The sequence below is a fragment of the Filicampus tigris genome, chromosome 15, assembly GCF_054856515.1.
Source record: "Filicampus tigris isolate MCC_2025a chromosome 15, RoL_Ftig_1.0, whole genome shotgun sequence".
NCBI lineage: Eukaryota > Metazoa > Chordata > Actinopteri > Syngnathiformes > Syngnathidae > Filicampus > Filicampus tigris.
In genome coordinates, this window is record NC_141231.1 from 11,544,023 (window position 1) to 11,561,696 (window position 17,674).

Sequence of the window (17,674 nt, forward strand, 5' to 3'; positions counted from 1 at the left end):
CTTTGTTTACCATGTATTTAGAACTTCTTGGCTTACCGTAGAATGTCCTGCGCCGTAAACACCGCCCTCTCAGCCCCGCAGTCCCAGCGACATGATGACGTCATGTATTTTCCCACGTGCAGATGTTTATGCTCCTCGTGCTGGTCGAGATGTCAAGAGAGAGGCGACACAAATGGACACACCAGACACACGTCTCCTTTACTAAACATATTTATTCATTTAATAGGCAACACATAATAAAATAACTTCGAACGAGAAGACGTATTCGATGACTGACTGATGTGAATCCTGCTTTGTTGCAGCAACTAGTTGAAAGTAAAATGGAAATGTACTATTTCCCTTGATGTCTCTGAACGCAGCAGCCCTCCTCCGGATTGAACATGCACGCGCTCGCCTTGAAACAAAAGACTGCCCGGATTTCATTTCTAGTACCTTGACTGACTGGTACCTTAGCTAACCATTTTTTTTTCTAGTACTTCGGTTGATTGGGTACTAATTTCTAGTCTCTTGACTACAAGCTACGATTTCAAGTCCTTGGCTAAGCAGTTACTACTTACTTTCTAGTACGTTAACTAAATAGGTACTCGTTTTTATTACCTTGGCTGATCAGGTATTAAATTCTAGTATGTCAGCCTAACAATACTAGGCTTACAAAGTACTAACTTGACTTCTAGTCCGTCGACTAACCAGTTGCCATTTGTGATACCTTCTCTACGTCTACAATTTTCTCGTTGGCTCCTGAACACAGCGCAGCCCTCCCCCGGATTTGGCGTGCACGCGCTCGGCTTGTAAACACAAGCTCACACGTGACGGTGTTGGATCTGAGCTGAGCTGATTCGTCCACGTCGTCGTCACGGACACAACAAAAGAAAACTACCGAGAAAAGGTTCGAAAGAAGCCAATGGACTGAACCTAGCCGAGCGGGTCATGACAGCTGACTGGACGTGCGTCGTTCGGGCCTGCCTTCGTTCCAGGCAGCCGTTGGCTCGCGTGTCCGGCGGACCGAGCCGAGAGCCTTTGTTTCGGCCGCTCGTTTCGTGCTAATCGGCTTGTTAGCTTGTTTCTAATTGTACATTTCCAGCTAGTTAGCATTAGCACTTAGCTTTGACAGACTCGTACCCCCCCTCGCGGTAACCGTCTGCTCGTTGTCAAGCTTCGGCTTCGATGTCCTTCGCCATGGAGGACAACTTGGAAACCGGCTGGGTGTCCGTCCGGCCCAAAGCGTTTGACGAGAAGGAACGACACAAATTCGCTTTTATTGTGGCCTGGAACGACATCGACGGAAAGTTCGCCATAACCTGCCACAACAGGACGGTACAGAAGCGGACCACCTTCCTCGACCCGCTCCTAGAATGGAGCCCGACCGCGGATGAAAGGCATCTTGACGCGGCGTCGACGAAAGATGGCGGTCGTCCGGCGAAAGTTCGGCCGAAGGGAAAAGTTGACAGTTGGGATTTAGTGTCGCCCAAGGTCACCGACATGGAGTTTGTGGACCCTCTGGGGGCGCCGCAATCCCCAGCGGAGGACCGCGAGGCAGACGGCCGCCAGGACTTCAGCTGGGCCGGCCTCTTCTCGTTCCAGGAGCTCCGGGCGGCTCACCTCCTGCTGTGTTCTGTCAACGCCGATCTGGAGCCCTGCCTTCCAGCTTTCCCGGAGGAGCCGTCCGGCGTCTGGTCGGTGCTGTTCGGCGCCTCGGCCGCGTCGTCGTCGACGGAGCGGGAGATGGAGGCGCTGTGCTACCAGTTACAGGTGTACCTGGGCCACGCTCTGGATACCTGCGGCTGGAAGATCTTCTCGCAGGTGCTGTTCACCGACAGCGACGACACGGAGGAGTACTACGAGAGTCTAAGCGAGCTGCGCAGGAAAGGCTACGAGGACGGCCTGGACAGAGCCAAAAGGCGCTTGCAGGAGGTCAGGGCACAGATTTAACGTGGTACAAATCAACAACAAAGTTCATGATTTACTACCTTTTGTTATCATATTAACTGACCTGCTACTAGTTTCTAGTGTTTTGGTTGTCTAGGCACTTTAGTACCTTGCACAACCATATACAACTTGACTGACAACTTGAACCTTAATTGATGTTACTTTTTCTCTAGTGTTATGACCGGGACCTTTGTTTGTTTGTTTTTTTGCTTTGACATAAATGTTTTTGTAGTACCTTGACTGATGAGATACCTTGACTTAGTATTATTTGACAGACCTGATACTATTTCTAGATACTTGGTTGACAGGCAACTACTTTCTAGGACCAGTCAGCCAGGGTACTAGAAATGATTTCACATAAGTCCAAGTTGACAAGGTACTACTTAACCTTTCCACTAGAAGTAGTTGCTTAAAATTGTATTATTTTCCACTACCTTGGTTTACTGGTAATATTCCTCCTAGGTAAAAATGACCTGGAACAGTTTATAGTAGGTTGATTAATCTGATATTATTTCTAGTACCTTTCGTTGACTGGTTACTATTTCAAGTATTCTGACTGACCTTGTTCCAATATTGAGTACCTTGGGTTAAATGAGTCCTTGAGTACCTTGATCAAACGCTCAAGGATTTTTTTTCTGTCTCGGGTACCCCTTTATTTGGTGTACTGTACATGATCGGGAAGACAGTCAAGCCAGCCGCATTAACAGTTGACCATGCTATGCATGATGGAATCAGGGCAGCAAAGTGGTGAGAAGGCCAAGTTCAAAACAAAATGCGTTCCTCCTTTTTCCGAACCGCTTATCCTCACGACTTGACTTGTCTACCAACAGAAAAGGCTCAGTAGTCGGATCACACTTCCTCCCGTTGGATAAAACCTGTCTGCTCGCTATTGTTTTTAAAGTGGCAGGCACATGGTAATATGACGTTTATCCAACATGTTTTTTGGTGGGCGTCATCACTTTGCACTAGCGATCTCCACAGAGCTGTGCACTTTTTCCAATTGTCCCAAAATCTCCTCCTCTTCCTTTATCCCACCGCTGCAACCTCCCCCAAGCGCCGTCACCTCCCATCTGTTGCCGCACTTCCCCGCGCCTGTAACCAGATCCGACTGGGGGGTCACACATCGGGCCGCCGTTGGAAGGGTGTTACCGGAGGTAAAAGACAACAATTGGAGCTCGGGTTACGGCAGCTGTCAACCTCCTCCCAGGAAGCGACAAACGTCACACGCATGGCACATGCAAGTGACAGTCACGTAACGACTCCCTTCTCGAGAATCAACTCTTTCCTGGAAAAAGTTGATGCCGTTCTTACCAACGAAATTTGTAGTCTTCTCATGGAAGTAGCCTGGGTCAAAACGTGCAACTGGTTTGTGTTGCCAGTGCAGCCTTTCTGTGCATCCATTCTAAAAAAAAAAAAAAAAAAGAAGAAAAACATGAAGTCAGAACAATCACTGTCAGTTCAGTGGTCTTTTAAAACTCTCCGAATATTTGCACCGAACCTACCAAGAAAGAAAAAAAAATCCCAATACATTTATAATGACCATCAATTATACATGGATTTTTGCTACAGGAAGTAAATAAACATGTAAAAATGTTGTATTTTTTTTCCTAAATATTACATTTGATAGGGACAGTTAATGCATAAATATATTATACTACATCTTTTGTGACATGGATTATTTCCAGTCATCTTGTTGATTTCCAGAGCTGGACATTTTACTCAAAATTGAGAGTCCGTTATTCGTCATCCGTATGCAACGTGGGTACCCTTCCGTCGTCCGTCATTCGGCTTTTTACCCGGGAGAAAAAGTAGTTCCCATCTATAGGCCGGTCCGCCTCTAATTTTAAACGGCCATCCGTCGGCGAGTCCGACTCAACTGGTCACTAAAATAAGCACAAGGAGGGTGTTACTTGCAGTTGCCAATGATGTCACAGACAGAATAATGTATTTTCCAGTAAGCGCTCCACCCACCCTTTGCATTAACAAATATTTGGAGGAATAAAAAAATTGCCGTGACTGAGAATCTCAGTGACGCCGCTTGAAATCTCAGACGTGTTTGTTCGTGGTGATCACCGTGTGACACCTGGCAAGGCAAACACTTGACGCACGTCAAGCGTGACTGTCAAATATTGACCACAGACCAGACGAGATAACTTTGTTGAACTCGAGCCAAACGGTGGTGTGTGTGGTTGGCAAGTCCCGTCTCACAAATAACAAATGTTTGGGTGTCGGGTGTGAATGTTCTGTTTGCAATTTCCAACAGGATGTTCTGAGAGGGAAGTGGCAACGGATCTTAGAATGTCACAGACTGACATTAATAGGTTGCAAATGGGGATAGAGAGACCGGAAAAGTCACAGACAAGCATAGAAACGGATGTCCTTGGGAATTTTCAAGGCTCAATCACCTACCTCTCTTAGCTGTTACAGCCCCCACACATAAAGATAAGATAATCAGGCTTTTGGTTGTATTGTTTGCAGTCTGTTCCGATGGTCTCAAAACAGACACACACATGAAGATTCTGTTCAACTTTTCGTCTCAAAACAAAGTCCTCAGAGGCAGGAATCTCGCATGATCACACGTGATCTCATAAAAAAGGAGAACAGAAGACACTCCTGGATATGCGCCAATGTTACCCGATGTTTCCAAAGAGGACCAGTGGTGGCAGCATTGTAAAAAAAATAAATGAATAAATGAAATGACTGCAGAGCAGTCTGCTTTCTCCATACACGAAGATTTGTTGTTGTTAGTATTAAAATATTAGAGCCTGATCGATAGGGTGTGTATATATAAATATATATATATATATATATATATATATATATATATATATATATATAATTTAAAAAAACTGAGGCTTGTGTTTCCAAAGTTTTAACTAAGTCCCATTTGACATTCATTGAAGTGTCACGATTGGAAAGCGCAGAAACTGTTCCTGATACACAGGAGCGCAATAAATAAAACTCAATTGACAAAGCTCAGCTTTAAGGACCTCATATGTTCCAAAAATATGTTATAGAATGTGCAAAACATAACAAAGGTATCGAAAGTGTCAATATTTCATCAACATCTCGATACTTGGTATCGGCATGAAAAGTATCACGATACATCGCAATCCGAAATTTTTTCCCATCGCAATTTTTTTTTTTTTTTTAAGAAAAGGTCTTTTGATAGAGCTGATAACAGTCGATTCATTGGTCGGGCCCTAGTAAATGTTGAATGAGTTTAGGTTTGTCAGCGCCAACCCGTTTAGGACCCTATTATCAAATCCACTCTTAACACACCTCAGACCACAGGATCATCTTAAATGACCATCGTACAAGACTTCAGTTTCGGAGTTTGGTCATCTGACGATCGCAAGCTAAGCCATGATTGGTTGTTACCTGAGCAACCGTGACGTCATTTTCAAACGACAAGTGGCAAAATGGCCGCTCCCTAAGAAGAATAAAAACGGGTGGATTTTGCTGCTTCATAAAGAACATTTTTGACCTGACTTCCCATTCAACTTTTTATGAGTAGTGCATTGAAAATGTTCTTTAAGGTTTATAAAAACTTTGATGTTTACAAAAATGTTCATTCTCCATCTTGTTGGGCAACTGTCAATTCTGCCTGGCAACAAGTAGCAAACCTGCTTGGTGACACATTGTCACATTGTTTTTTTTTGTTTCAAACAAAACCAACCTGGCAGCGGGGTGTGTTGTTTCTAGAGAGTAAAAAAATAAGTGCTCTCGCAAGCCTGAGCAGCAGCTCCGGTTCTGAGCAAACTGGTAGAGTATGTCGTTGATGACTGGTTTGCTACTGCTGTGGTGGCCGGAACATGGTCCTGTAATTACACGCAGAGCCGTTGCTGCTAAATTCAGCACGTGAGAGCTCCTTGGAAGCCTGTAATGCACAAAATGAGGCAAGACTTGGACTCCCATTTTTTTTTCTTTGCTTCAACCCATTGATAGGGGAAAATGTACCTTCTAAAGTTTCACATTTTGAGGAACATCCACTATGGGCAGCATTGTTGCGCTTTGTGTTACACTGGCGCAGAAATAGGAATCTCACCGCTGGGAATAAGAACAAGAGTCGGCGACGGTCTACTGTGTGTCTTTACTCTAGGTACTCCGGCTTCCTCCTATGTTCCAATCACTTGCTTGTTAGGTTCAGTCAAGGCTATAAATTGTCCTTAGGTATGATTCTGAATGTGAGTGGTTGTGCCCTATGATTGACTGGCGAACCAGTGCCGGGTGTACCCCTGACTCTCGCACGAGTCAGCAGGAATAGGCGAGGTAGCTCCCGCGATAAACTGGGGGTTATTGTAGTGTGACATGAAATAGTTGTCAGATGGCGACGGTTGCTTTTACCACTGAATGACCATCCTTGACCCGCCTGTCCAGCATTCCCTTTCCACACACACACACACACATTCACACACGGGGCGATTGGTTGCCATGGAGAGGGTGCATGGCCGTAAACAGTAGGAGCAGTGTTACCTCGCCTGAATGGTTCACTGTGGCGAGACCCTCAGCCCGGTCTACTGCTCATAAAAGCGCCTTTCTTCCATGTTTATAATATATGCATTTTTAAATATACTTTTATTATTATGACTATAACATACACAAACTTGCTGAATGTGAAAAACCGCTCCAATCCCAATCATAAATCCCACCCTCGGTAATCTGGGATTAAAGAGAATCTGTGGCCGGAACTCTTAGTGCAGCTCAACAGTATAGTGTAGCGTAGTAGTAGTGCTCACTGGAAGTAGACAAGGAGAGGCACAAGTCTTTGTGTTGTACAGTACTGGTTGGCATTTGACACGTTGCTTGCCTGTCTCGCACGCACCACCATGCTCCTCTATCAGAAAAGCATTATTAAGTCTACAGTTTTTCTTGTCTCAGAGTTGTGAGTAGTCACTATAAATTGGAATATTTGATTAAAAAAAATTACTGTAATTTAAAAAAAAAAAAAAAAAGTTTAAATAAAAATGTAACCAGATGTCCAGCCCAGAAGATTTCTTAACCTGTCACGTCTGCCGGCAGGTGCTGGACAAGCACCGGGCCTCGGACAGCATGGTGGAGCTGCTGCAGGTCTACCAAGAGGAAGACGGGGCGTACGGCCAGTTGCTGGAGGCCGCCACGCAGCTCTACCACTACCTGCTGCAGCCTTTCAGGGACATGAGGGAGCTGGCTATGCTCAGACGGCAGCAGATTAAGGTGGTACACACACTTGACTACACACACACACACACGGATCCAAAGGCCATCTGTTTTAAGGCTTAGTAGGGGCTACGACTAACTAGTTTGTCCCGGAGCAAAGCCCAAAGCCAAATACAAACAGTTTTTTTTTTTTTTTTAATATGGTATCTCTGTGTTTTATTGTAAAAAAATCTGCTAAATTGACCACAAAAATTCATTGACATTCACATTTTCTGCATCAAACTTAAAAAAAAAAAGTGTAAAAATGTTAGTTATAACTTCAAATAATGAATGATGTAATGAGAGTTAATTTAAAAAAAAAAAAGTTTCAAACTATATTTTAATTTGATTGAAACGGGAACATTTTAATAAACTATAGTATGTAATGTATGTATGTTGTATGTTAAAATATTTGTATTTGTAATATAACTGCAAATTCAACAATTATACATAAAAAAAAAACGACAAAATAAGAAATCGATAAAACTTTGAAAATTAGTTATTACTTATAACAATACATAAACAATAAAAAAATTATCGGACAGAAAAAAGCTGGGTTGTCACGATACTAAAATTTCAAACTCGATATCGATACGCAGGATACCACCATATTCGATGCCACGGAGTTAAAAAAAAACTAACAAACACTTTAAAAAGGCATAAAAAATATATTTATTAACATGAACAAGACAGGTTGGTTTGGCCCTCCTGTTGCCGTCGCAATGGCCAAATTTAGCAGCAGTAAAACGTCTAACTGCAAGCGGAGTCACAGTGAGGGCTTTCCTGACTGCTGGAGGCTACCTGCCGGGTAGGCTGCGCTGCATGTAGAGTGCGAGCCGGGCGGTGGACGCTGCGGGCATGCGCACCGTAATATCGATACAATGGCATATTAGTACAACACTAGTAAAAGTTTTTTTTTTTTGCTTATACTGTATCCTAAAAATGAACATTTAATTATAACAAAAAAATAGCTAAACATCTTAAAGATTTTAACATAGCTGAAAAAAAAAGAGTGTTGAAATGTAACTTTTCACCAGAAAAATGAAATCTAAAAAGGAATTGAATTCAAAAATAAATGTGCAAATAATACTCATCTGTATGTGCACCTGCTAAGATGCCACACTTCACTGCTGTTGTTGTTAGCAAGAATTTCAATGAATCTTTGTTCCTGTTCTTTTCCCGGTAGGAGGACAAAAAAAAAAGTATTAGTCACAATGTCCGATATTATGTGTCACTCAGAGCTGTTTGTAAGATTTGGAGCCAAATAAGGGCTAGCACCTGCTTGCTGGCCTCTGGAGGCAAACCTGTATGCAAATGACTCCTGGGTGGAATTTGGCTCCAGGGGAAATTTAAGATGGGGAATTTTGAAAAGGTATCATCTCCAAGCATAAATATAGACATTTTGTATTGTCATAAGAAGACTAGAATAACATTTTAATCCAGTGCAATTCGGTATACTAAAGTTCATTTACATTTAAACCCGTAGAGCTGTTTTAGAACTGTTTTCCAACACGGTGTGAGTGGCATTCATGTAAAACAATTAAATGTGCTCTATAAATATATTTGAATTGGATTAAAATAGACTCTTACAAATGCATTTTTTTTCTACCTGGCCCGTCTGTCAGTTTTTAAAATCCAATATGGCCTGGACAGGTGACAAAAATGGAGGAATTTATCCGAGCTGGGTATTTTACTAAAAATTGAGCAGCAGTTTTTCGTCATCCGTCTGCAGCGTGCGTGGGTAGTACCCTTCCGTTGTCCGTCATTCGCCTTTTTTTTCCCGGGGGTAAAAAATAGTACCCATCTTTCGGCTGGTCCGCCTCTCTTTTCAAACGGGCGTCCGTCGGTGATTCCGACTAAACTTACACTCGCACCCTTCCTTGTCATATGGACAACTTTAAAAAGGAGTGACAATCAACATTCTGAGCAAAACAAAACATTCGTAACATTCGTAATAGCAAATCACAACCTACTTCTTTTAACAGCCCTCACTGAGTTTTTTAAAAAATTTTAAATAAGCATGTTGGACAAAGCCAAAGAAAAAGCTCCCAGACAGACCCCCAAATTGTGCCTTCAGTTTTTCAAGTGTAGGATGTCTGCTCCAGCTGCTTATCTCAGCCTTGTGGGCGGAGTCAACTAAGCAAAAATAAACGAGCTCTCTTCTTCCAGCGGCAGATAAGGGAGACGCCATGTTTCCTAGCTTGCGACGCGTCTGCATTTCGTCGCGAGCTGCCGCGAAGCCAAAGTACGATGGCTGTGAAAAGGAAACACGGTGGACGTAAAAATCTAGTCGTTAAATTTAGCAGAGCTAGCGCCTTTGGCCTGCTTGCTAACGTGTGAATGCTGAACGCTAGGATGAGAAGAATCTCGAATGAGTCTGCGAATAGTGGAAATTGGCGAGAAATTGATGAAAATCACTATAGTAATTATAACTATTATTACAGTCGTACAGTAGTAGTATAGTAGGTTTGAAGCAAAACGGTTTTGTATAACATCATTTGCAATATAAGCAAGCGAGGTACAATATGATCAAAAATTTAAAAGCAGATTTGTTGTTTTTTTTTAAAGCTGAGATTTTATTTGCAGGCACATCATGGCTACATTGCCCTGAGACATCTTTGTGTTCTCGTGGTTTAGAAGTTGTACACGTTTCTGGTCAATGATGTAATCTCCCTTGCTTGTTCCTAACTTCACACTACTTGAGTGCCTCACGTGCGCACACACTCGCTGGTTGTGGTACAGACTGTACACACACATCTGCTTTACATTTAGGCCCTGGCTGGGAGTTCCTCTGTGGACATTTTCCTCCTTTAACGCGTGTCAGGCGAGGGTGAGGCGTTGTGGAGAGACGGAGGGGGATGGTGGTTCATGGGAAGACGTTTGAGCATTTATTGCTTATCCTTGATATCCATGTAGGCTACTAGTGTGCTCTTTGTCGTCATTAGTAGGGCAACTTTGGCATTCTACTGGGACAACTAATGAAGCAAAACTGTGCACCAGTTAACAGCTTCCTGTTGTAAAAGCTAATATTAAATACCAGCTTTTTTTTTTTTTATACCTGCAACCTCTCCCTCACTTTTGGCGCCATCTGCTGCTCGCTGCGTACATTACACCTGCCTGACTTGTACCTGCTTATTTCTCTCCGGTCAGATCTCACTCGAGACTGAGCGCCTGGGTCCTCGCCGGGTGGACAGCCTGAGGAGGGAGGACGAAGAGTGGCAGAAGAAGGCGCACGCCGCCGTCCTCGCCATCCAGGACCTGACCGTCAAGTTCTTCGAAACCACCAGTCGAGCGCAGAAAGGTAAACCGCATTCGGGTAGAGTGAGCCCTGCCGCTGTATAGCGCACACAATGGGTCTCTCGTGCGTGTGTGCGTTTCAGCGCTGTACGAGCGTATGCGCGCCGACCAGCGGAGGCTTGGCAAGTCGGCATGGGCGGCGGCGGTGGAGCGCATGGAGCAGCTGCAGTACTCCGTCTCTAAGGAAACGCTACAGCTGATGCGGGCCAAGGAAATCTGCCTTGAACAGAGGAAGCACGGCCTCAAGGAGGAGGTAGAGTATGTGTGTGTCACACCAAAACAAGCAGTGGGTTGTGACTAAAAAAAAAAATAAAATAAAAATGTTTTTAAAAAAAACAACCTCATAACTCAACCATGCTGTGGCGACATCAATAACGTGCGTATATGGCTTTAAAAAAAAAAAAGGAAAAGGGCTGAGAGTTTCGTACATTATACTTTACAGTATACAGTGGTACCTCTATTTCCGAAATTAATTGGTTCTGGAAGAAATTTCTTAAGTAGAAAATTTTGTAAGTAGGGACACGTTTTCCATGTAAATGCCCCAATCCGTTCCAAGCTCCCCAATATTCAGACATAAATGTTTTATAAAGCATAAAAATGCATGAAAACATGTAACAAATAAATGTTAGAATTAGATTATTGCACAATAAATGAGAGTTGTGCATAATGTAAAAAAAAACAAAGAATAGAGTAAAAAATAAAAATGATGGTCATTTACCTTTTAATTGCTGTCCTCATCGCTTTTTGCCCTCTTTGGTTCATGTTCTCACTCAGAAGTGGTTTTTGCCTGGCGTTTTGTAAACAACTGATTCAATAACGTGGCGACTGTCGCTACATTACGGTCATATTCTTTGGCGAGAGCAACCAAACGCATCCCCCTTTCATACTTTTCTATTATCTCTTGCTTTGTTTGTATGGACAAAAAAAACGATTTTCTCCTTTTCCTCGTTTCTAATTCACGTAAAACTATCGGAAGACCTCATGGCCCGAGGGGCGAATGACGAGGACGCTGCATAGACATATCTATCTGCACACAGACACATACAATAGAGGTCCCTCTTAGCCAATGGGATGCCAGGAAGATGCTAGGCTAGCCAGTGGCAGAGCAGCTATGAGTATGTTGCGTTCAGGAAACTCCGGCGCTGCGAGTCGCATCCCATACTGCGAATATCGGCCCATACTTTTACCTTTCGTATCCTGAAATTTCTTTCGTAACTAGAGGCAATATTTTCCTGTTGAGGCGTTTCGTAACTTGAAAATTTCGGATGAAGAGACGTTCGTAACTAGAGGTAGTTTTGTGTTGCCCACCTTTAGTGTGGTACCACATTTTGCCACAAACATGGCCAAGAGAGTGACATTATGAGCTGGAGTCCCTCCTTGCAAGTGGTCTCATTTTTAATTAATAATTAATTAGAAATTACAAGAGCCTCACCTGTGTGTTTTTTGTTGTTGGTGGTTTTTTTTCCCCCAGATGCGAAACCTGCAGGGCGGCGAGGACGCCATGCTGCACCTGGACCAGCTGGAGGCGCTCTACTACGAACTCCAGCTGCAGCTGTTCGACATCCAGGCTGAGGTGCTGCGCTGCGAAGAGCTGCTGCTCACCGCGCAGTTGCAGAGCCTGCGCAGACAGATTACAGGTGAGACGACCACTCGTCGCCAATCTGTATGTCTGAACGTTTTTGCAAAGTAAAACACTATTTTCCTTGCCCTTGTATCTTTGTCAAAAAAACTGTCATTGCATACATGCCCAGAACCCTCCCATCCTTGCACCTGTGTCGACGCAAGCATTCTATCAGAGTGTTTCTGACGACTAAAATTGCCCTTGCATATGAGTTGGCCAAAATTTGTCTTTGCATCCATGTCCAAGGATTCCTCACACTTGTGTTCACTCAGCGCTTGAGTTCTTGCATATGTATTCATTGAACCCTCATGTCCTTGCACTTTTTTTTCATAGTTTACTCAGGTGCGACTTGTATATTATTAAAAGTAAAATACATTCGGTACTTTATCGCCGGTTGAAAGAACGTATAGGCAATGCACAGAAAGTCAACACAATTTCAGGAACGGGAATTTTGGAACCAAGTCTGAGCTGTTTTTGAAAAAAAAAAATAATAATTCCCCCCCAAAAATATGCATCTTGTTTTTTTGTTTTTTTTCATGATTTGTGACTGACACGACTTAGGCGTCAGAGCGACGCATATTCCATAAAATACGGTCGTACTTCCACACTCTTAGAAAATAGGACGGACCATTTTTGTTTTCCCTGCAGAGAGGCAGGACGAGGTGGTGTACTACGATGCCTTCGAGAGCCCCGACGCCATGACGGGGGCCGAGGACCCGGCCGGACCTCCACCTCTGCCGCCGCTCCGTTGTGATGAAGAATTGGGTATCCTGCGGCAGAGGACTCGGCAGCTGGAAGCCCGCAGGGGACGCATCACCACCAAGAAAGTCTACCTCAAAAATAAGAAGGTAGTTTTGGTTAATTGGCAAGAGGTCATGCAGATCATTTCTCCCTGGATCCAAAATGTTTGTGAAGCCGTGGCTTACAAGTTGTCCTTTCTGAATGATTTTATTCCTCGCGGAACAGGAAATCTGCATCTCCAATCACAAGCAGAAAATCGAAGCGCGTCAGGGCGTCCTCACCCATAACATGTCCCTGCAGGTATGACCGACGGCGACCCAGCGTCCTGATAAACTTGTAGTTTGTAGCCGAACGTGATGGTTGCTCCACTGCGCTACAGGTGCGGGAAACGGAGGAAGAGGAAGCAGAGCGGAATGCGCGAGTTAGTCTGGAGAGGCAGAGAACTCTGGACCGACTTCGCAGCCTCAATCAGGTAAAGAGTCTCCACTCCGTCTGTCTTTGTACATTTGTACACGGAAGCCTCATGTCCTTGTGTTGAGAGTCTTTGTCAACTTCAAACAAATGCCCATCCCCTGTACCTGTCATCTACCCGTTTCAACTAGATTCTTGTCCTGGTGCCAAATGATTCCTTATATCCCTGCATCTGTTTCAAATGATGCCTCCGTGTGCTCTAGCACCCGTGTCAAATTCTTCCTTGCGTTTTTGTTTTTAATCAAGCGATTCTTCAAAGTCTTGCACCCGTGTCAAATAATTCCTGCACCTGTGTCCACTCAGCGTTTTCCAGGTCACGTGACGCTGAAGTCCAGTCGTCTAAGGCTACTTCAGACGCGGCGGCTAGCGAGTCAGCCACACTGCACACAAGCGGCCGGCGTCCAGACCGACCACGTCACCTCGGACCTGCCGGAACTCTCTGTGCCTCCGCCGGGGGACACCTGCGAGTCTTTACCCGCCATCCACCTGGGCAACCTGGACTCGTCTTCTCCGTTCCTCTCCCTGCCGTCTGTTCTGACCCTGGGTGGAGCCCCTCCGCCGTGCCCTCCTCCTCCACCTCCGCTCCCTCCTCCTCCTCCTCCTCCTCCTCCATCCATATCCGTCGAGCCGCATCCGGCGTTGCCGCGTGAGCCCAAGCCCGCCTCGCTCCCCCTGGGTCCGATCTCGCCCCGCTTCTTCGACAGCAGCCAGCTGTTGACGGCCAGGAAAAAGCTTAGGAAGACTTCGGCTGAGGACACTACACAGTGGAGGAGAGGTGAGAAACACAAACTCAATCTTGTGGCTTCTGTTGTGTTGTAACGTGCAAGACAATTGAAATGAATTGAAATCCCAGTTTAAGCCCACAAAAAAAAAAAATCTTTACTGTTTTTTGGATTAATGTAAATAAATGTATTCCATCAAATTAACCAATTATGTAATGCAATAAAAAAATGTTAAATCTAAATAAGATTTCGTAAAATATACAATACAATTTTATTTATATAGCGCATTTCATGCCTATGACACAAGTTGTCATTACAGTACATATACAATTTTTGTGATGCAAAAAAATACATACAATAACAATTACAATTATTGCTAACTGCAGTAAAACTCTTTTTTATAATGAAATACAGTTTTTTAAAGTCTTTATGAAATTATTTACGCTTTTTAGGCATTGAAATCTCTGAATTTTCAATAGCATATTGTAACGAATTGTGTTATCTGTGTTGTGGTCGGATTTGTGTTTTGGTGAGTTGTGATGTTTCCGAGGTTCATGAATGCATCGTACGGCGAGCGAGAGAAGCAGCGGAGAACGAATAACAGAGCTGTTGTATTTTGTTTTTGGCTAAAAATACTGCTTGCTTCCTCGTCGTCTAAGAAACATTCAAAGTCGGATATTTGTTATAATAGCTGCCAATCTCATTTAGCAATGTCGGCACACAACTTTGAGACTTATATGCGTACCTTTCCCCATCGGCGATTTTAACAGAAAAGCTAGAATGTTCCCAAACAGGAGACCGCAGTGTACGGGGGACCTTTGAGCTCTGGCTTGTTTGCGTATGCCATTATAATGCCATTTGTCCATGCATTTATGATTTATCGCGGCTTCTGGCGTCCTGGCTCCTCTTTAGTGCCGCCGTCCTCCTCTCCCGCGTGCAACAGTCAATAGCGCCCGTGCGTAAGCTCGCGCAAATAAGTGGACCGAACTGAACATGTCATACCGAAACGTATTAATACACCCCCACGTGTTACACCCCTAGAATTAAACCAATTTAAATGTCAAATAGTCTTTCATTTTATCTACAACACAATAAAATAACCAATAATTTCATTAAATGAACACAGTTTTTATAAATTTAAGTTTGTATTTACATTAAATGAAGCAATTAGTATAAAAAATTGCATTAATTTTTCTTTTTACAAATGTTTGTAGACGAAATAACATTTTAGAAAATGAAAAATGAATGTATTTGTAATGATTGAATTATATTTTTAATTTAGTAACAATTAACATGAATTGTATTTTATTATTGACATTTAAAATACTGACTTGAAACTTTAAATGCAAAATTGCTTGCTTTAATTTTTTTTTAAATTTTCATACACTAAATGAACCAATTTTAATTTTTTTAAGTAATAACAATTGTACTTTAGTCTTTTTTTTTTTTTTTTTGTTATTTGATTTAATGAGGTAACCGAGTAAGAAATAAATAGATACATTGTAATGATCCAATTTTAGGGAAAAAAAAAAAAACTTGAATGCCACAAAATATTCCAGGACTGTTGAAGTAAAAAAAGGCGTACCGGCATATGGTTGTAAGCAATTGCCATTTTTTGTATCTGGTGTGGTCAGCGAGCTCCCCGATGGACGAGGTCCTGGCATCCCTGAAGCGCGGCAGCTTCCACCTGCGCAAAGCCGAATTGCGCGTCCTCGGCCCCGATCCGGACGACGATGGCGAGAACATCCTGGCGCAGATCCGACAGGGCGTGCGTCTACGGCAGGTGCGCGCACTGCCAGAGCGGCCGCGCCGCACCGATCGCTTCGCACACTCAGCCGACGCCCTGACACGAAGCATCCACGAGGCCCTGCGCAGGATCAAGGAGGCATCGCCCGAGTCCGAGTCGGAGGATGAGGGCCTGCCCTGTGCCGACTGGGAGAACTAAAACGCCCAGCCGGCCGTCATTTTTAGTGCAATTTGAACAAAAAAAAAAAAACTTTTTTGTATCCGAAGTGGGTTTTGTACAAGTGGACCACTGCACACGTTTGTCACCTGTGTACTTTGATGTTTACTGTTGTACTGTACTTTCCTTGAAGGAGGTCCACATGGAAATGCACATCGCTCCCAAGTATTCTCGTTTTGTTTTTGTTTTTTTCTAATCTTTTTTTCCCACCATCTTATATCATGAAATTCAAAATGTTTTGTAATTATTTTAGCTTTTGTGTTATGTGGGCTAATGGCAGTTTTAAGGAACAATACGCCAAGTGTGGAACTTAGTTGTCAGCCATTTTAAAGCAATGATATGGAAGTTATGGAGCCTCATTTGTGTTTTGAAGCTCATTTATCAGCCATAGTAAAGCAATTTTGGTGCTCATTTTGATAGCCATTTTAAGCAACTAGAGTTCTGGGACTCTTATCAGCCGTTTCAAAGCAATGATCAGTAAATTCTAGAGCTGAGTTTCTTATCTAGTTAAAGCAAAAATATGCGAATTTGGGAGCTCAGTTATCAGCCATTTTAAAGGAACAATACAAGTTTCAGAGCTCATTTTAATCAGCCATTTGAAAAGTAGCTTTTAACCTTATTTTGTCAGTAATTTAAACTGACATTATGCAACTTTGATCAGCTATTTTGGAAACAACAATTGCACGTTTGGTTGTTTGGTATTAATCGGCTGTTTAAAGCAACAATACAAGCTTTCTGGAGCTCAATTTAATACAGCTATTCCCCAACACACTGCCTTGGCCCTTTATGCCAATTCAGATATTTCGTTTTCTATTGATTTTTGTACCCTACGTTTTCTTTTTTGAGGTGTGTGTTTTTTTTTTTTTTTTTTAGATATATTAAGTGTGTGTGTGTGTTTGTGTGTGCGTGCGCGATTTTATTATTAATGTCCATCACGTATGAAATGTGTCAAACGCACTGTTTCAACCGCTAGCAACACGCTAGCATCCGCGGGAAAGTCGAGGCTTGAGTTATTTTAGCATTAGTATCACAGCTCTAACAGAAATTTTAGGGTCGCGTTATCTTAGCATCACAGTGCTAACAAATATAACGGAAGTTAGTTTAGCATTGGCATCACAACAGTAACAGAAATGGTCAATCCAGACTGAAATGTTAAATTTAACTTCTGGGATTGGGGTTATTTTTTTCCCCCCAAAAGATGCTAGCGTGTTGCTACACATTTCTTTTTTGTTTGTTTCTAAATTCTAAGGAATAAGTCTTTTGTGATGGTTTTTATTTTTAAGTTTGACACAGTTTATACTCGGACCTCGCAGCAGACGTGCAATAATACTAAGCCACGTGTCATTGTACACGTCCAAAAATTATATATCTGCATGCCTATGTGTATTCAAGTATTTATTGATGCTTCAAATTTTAAAAAGATTTGTATATTTGTTTTTTTTAATGCTCTCCTGACATTCCTCCTTCCTTTTTGCTTTTCTTTAAAAATAAACATACTTTAAAAAAAAAGTTGAGTCAGTAAATTTAACAATTATTGTTTTATATTTTATTTCAAATGGGACATGTATGGGGTGCCTTGAGATCGTTTAATTTGATCCGAGACTACAAAAAATGTTGCTTTTAATATAGCACTTAATATTATAATTGATAACATGATGAATATTTTTAAGAATTGTTCAATAGATGCCAAATTATTGCCGGTTCAGTGACTATAATTCACTGCTTCCAACAACATTTTTTTGCTTGGAAGTTAAA

At 42.7% G+C, this 17,674-nt stretch overlaps 1 protein-coding gene across 1 annotated transcript; it reads left to right on the top strand.

The window, feature by feature from the left end:
• The first annotated feature begins 155 nt into the window (after positions 1-155).
• jmy (junction mediating and regulatory protein, p53 cofactor) lies at positions 156-17,420 on the top strand. Its single transcript, XM_086053301.1, has 10 exons — positions 156-1,911; positions 6,949-7,122; positions 10,255-10,405; positions 10,485-10,654; positions 11,873-12,038; positions 12,671-12,870; positions 12,989-13,063; positions 13,143-13,235; positions 13,538-14,009; positions 15,591-17,420. The coding sequence occupies exons 1-10, from the start codon at positions 1,165-1,167 to the stop codon at positions 15,899-15,901; spliced, it is 2,559 nt and encodes an 852-aa protein (XP_085909427.1). The 5' UTR covers positions 156-1,164; the 3' UTR covers positions 15,902-17,420.
• The last annotated feature ends 254 nt before the right edge of the window (positions 17,421-17,674 follow it).

What these genes read in the sequence shown, in the direction of transcription:
- jmy (XM_086053301.1), top strand. Translation starts at nt 1,165, where the DNA reads ATGTCCTTCGCCATGGAGGACAACTTGGAAACCGGCTGGGTGTCCGTC. An exon ending in TCTACCTCAAAAATAAGAAG is followed by an intron (nt 12,871 to 12,988) that starts GTAGTTTTGGTT and finishes CTCGCGGAACAG; the next exon opens with GAAATCTGCATCTCCAATCA. An exon ending in CACTACACAGTGGAGGAGAG is followed by an intron (nt 14,010 to 15,590) that starts GTGAGAAACACA and finishes TGGTGTGGTCAG; the next exon opens with CGAGCTCCCCGATGGACGAG.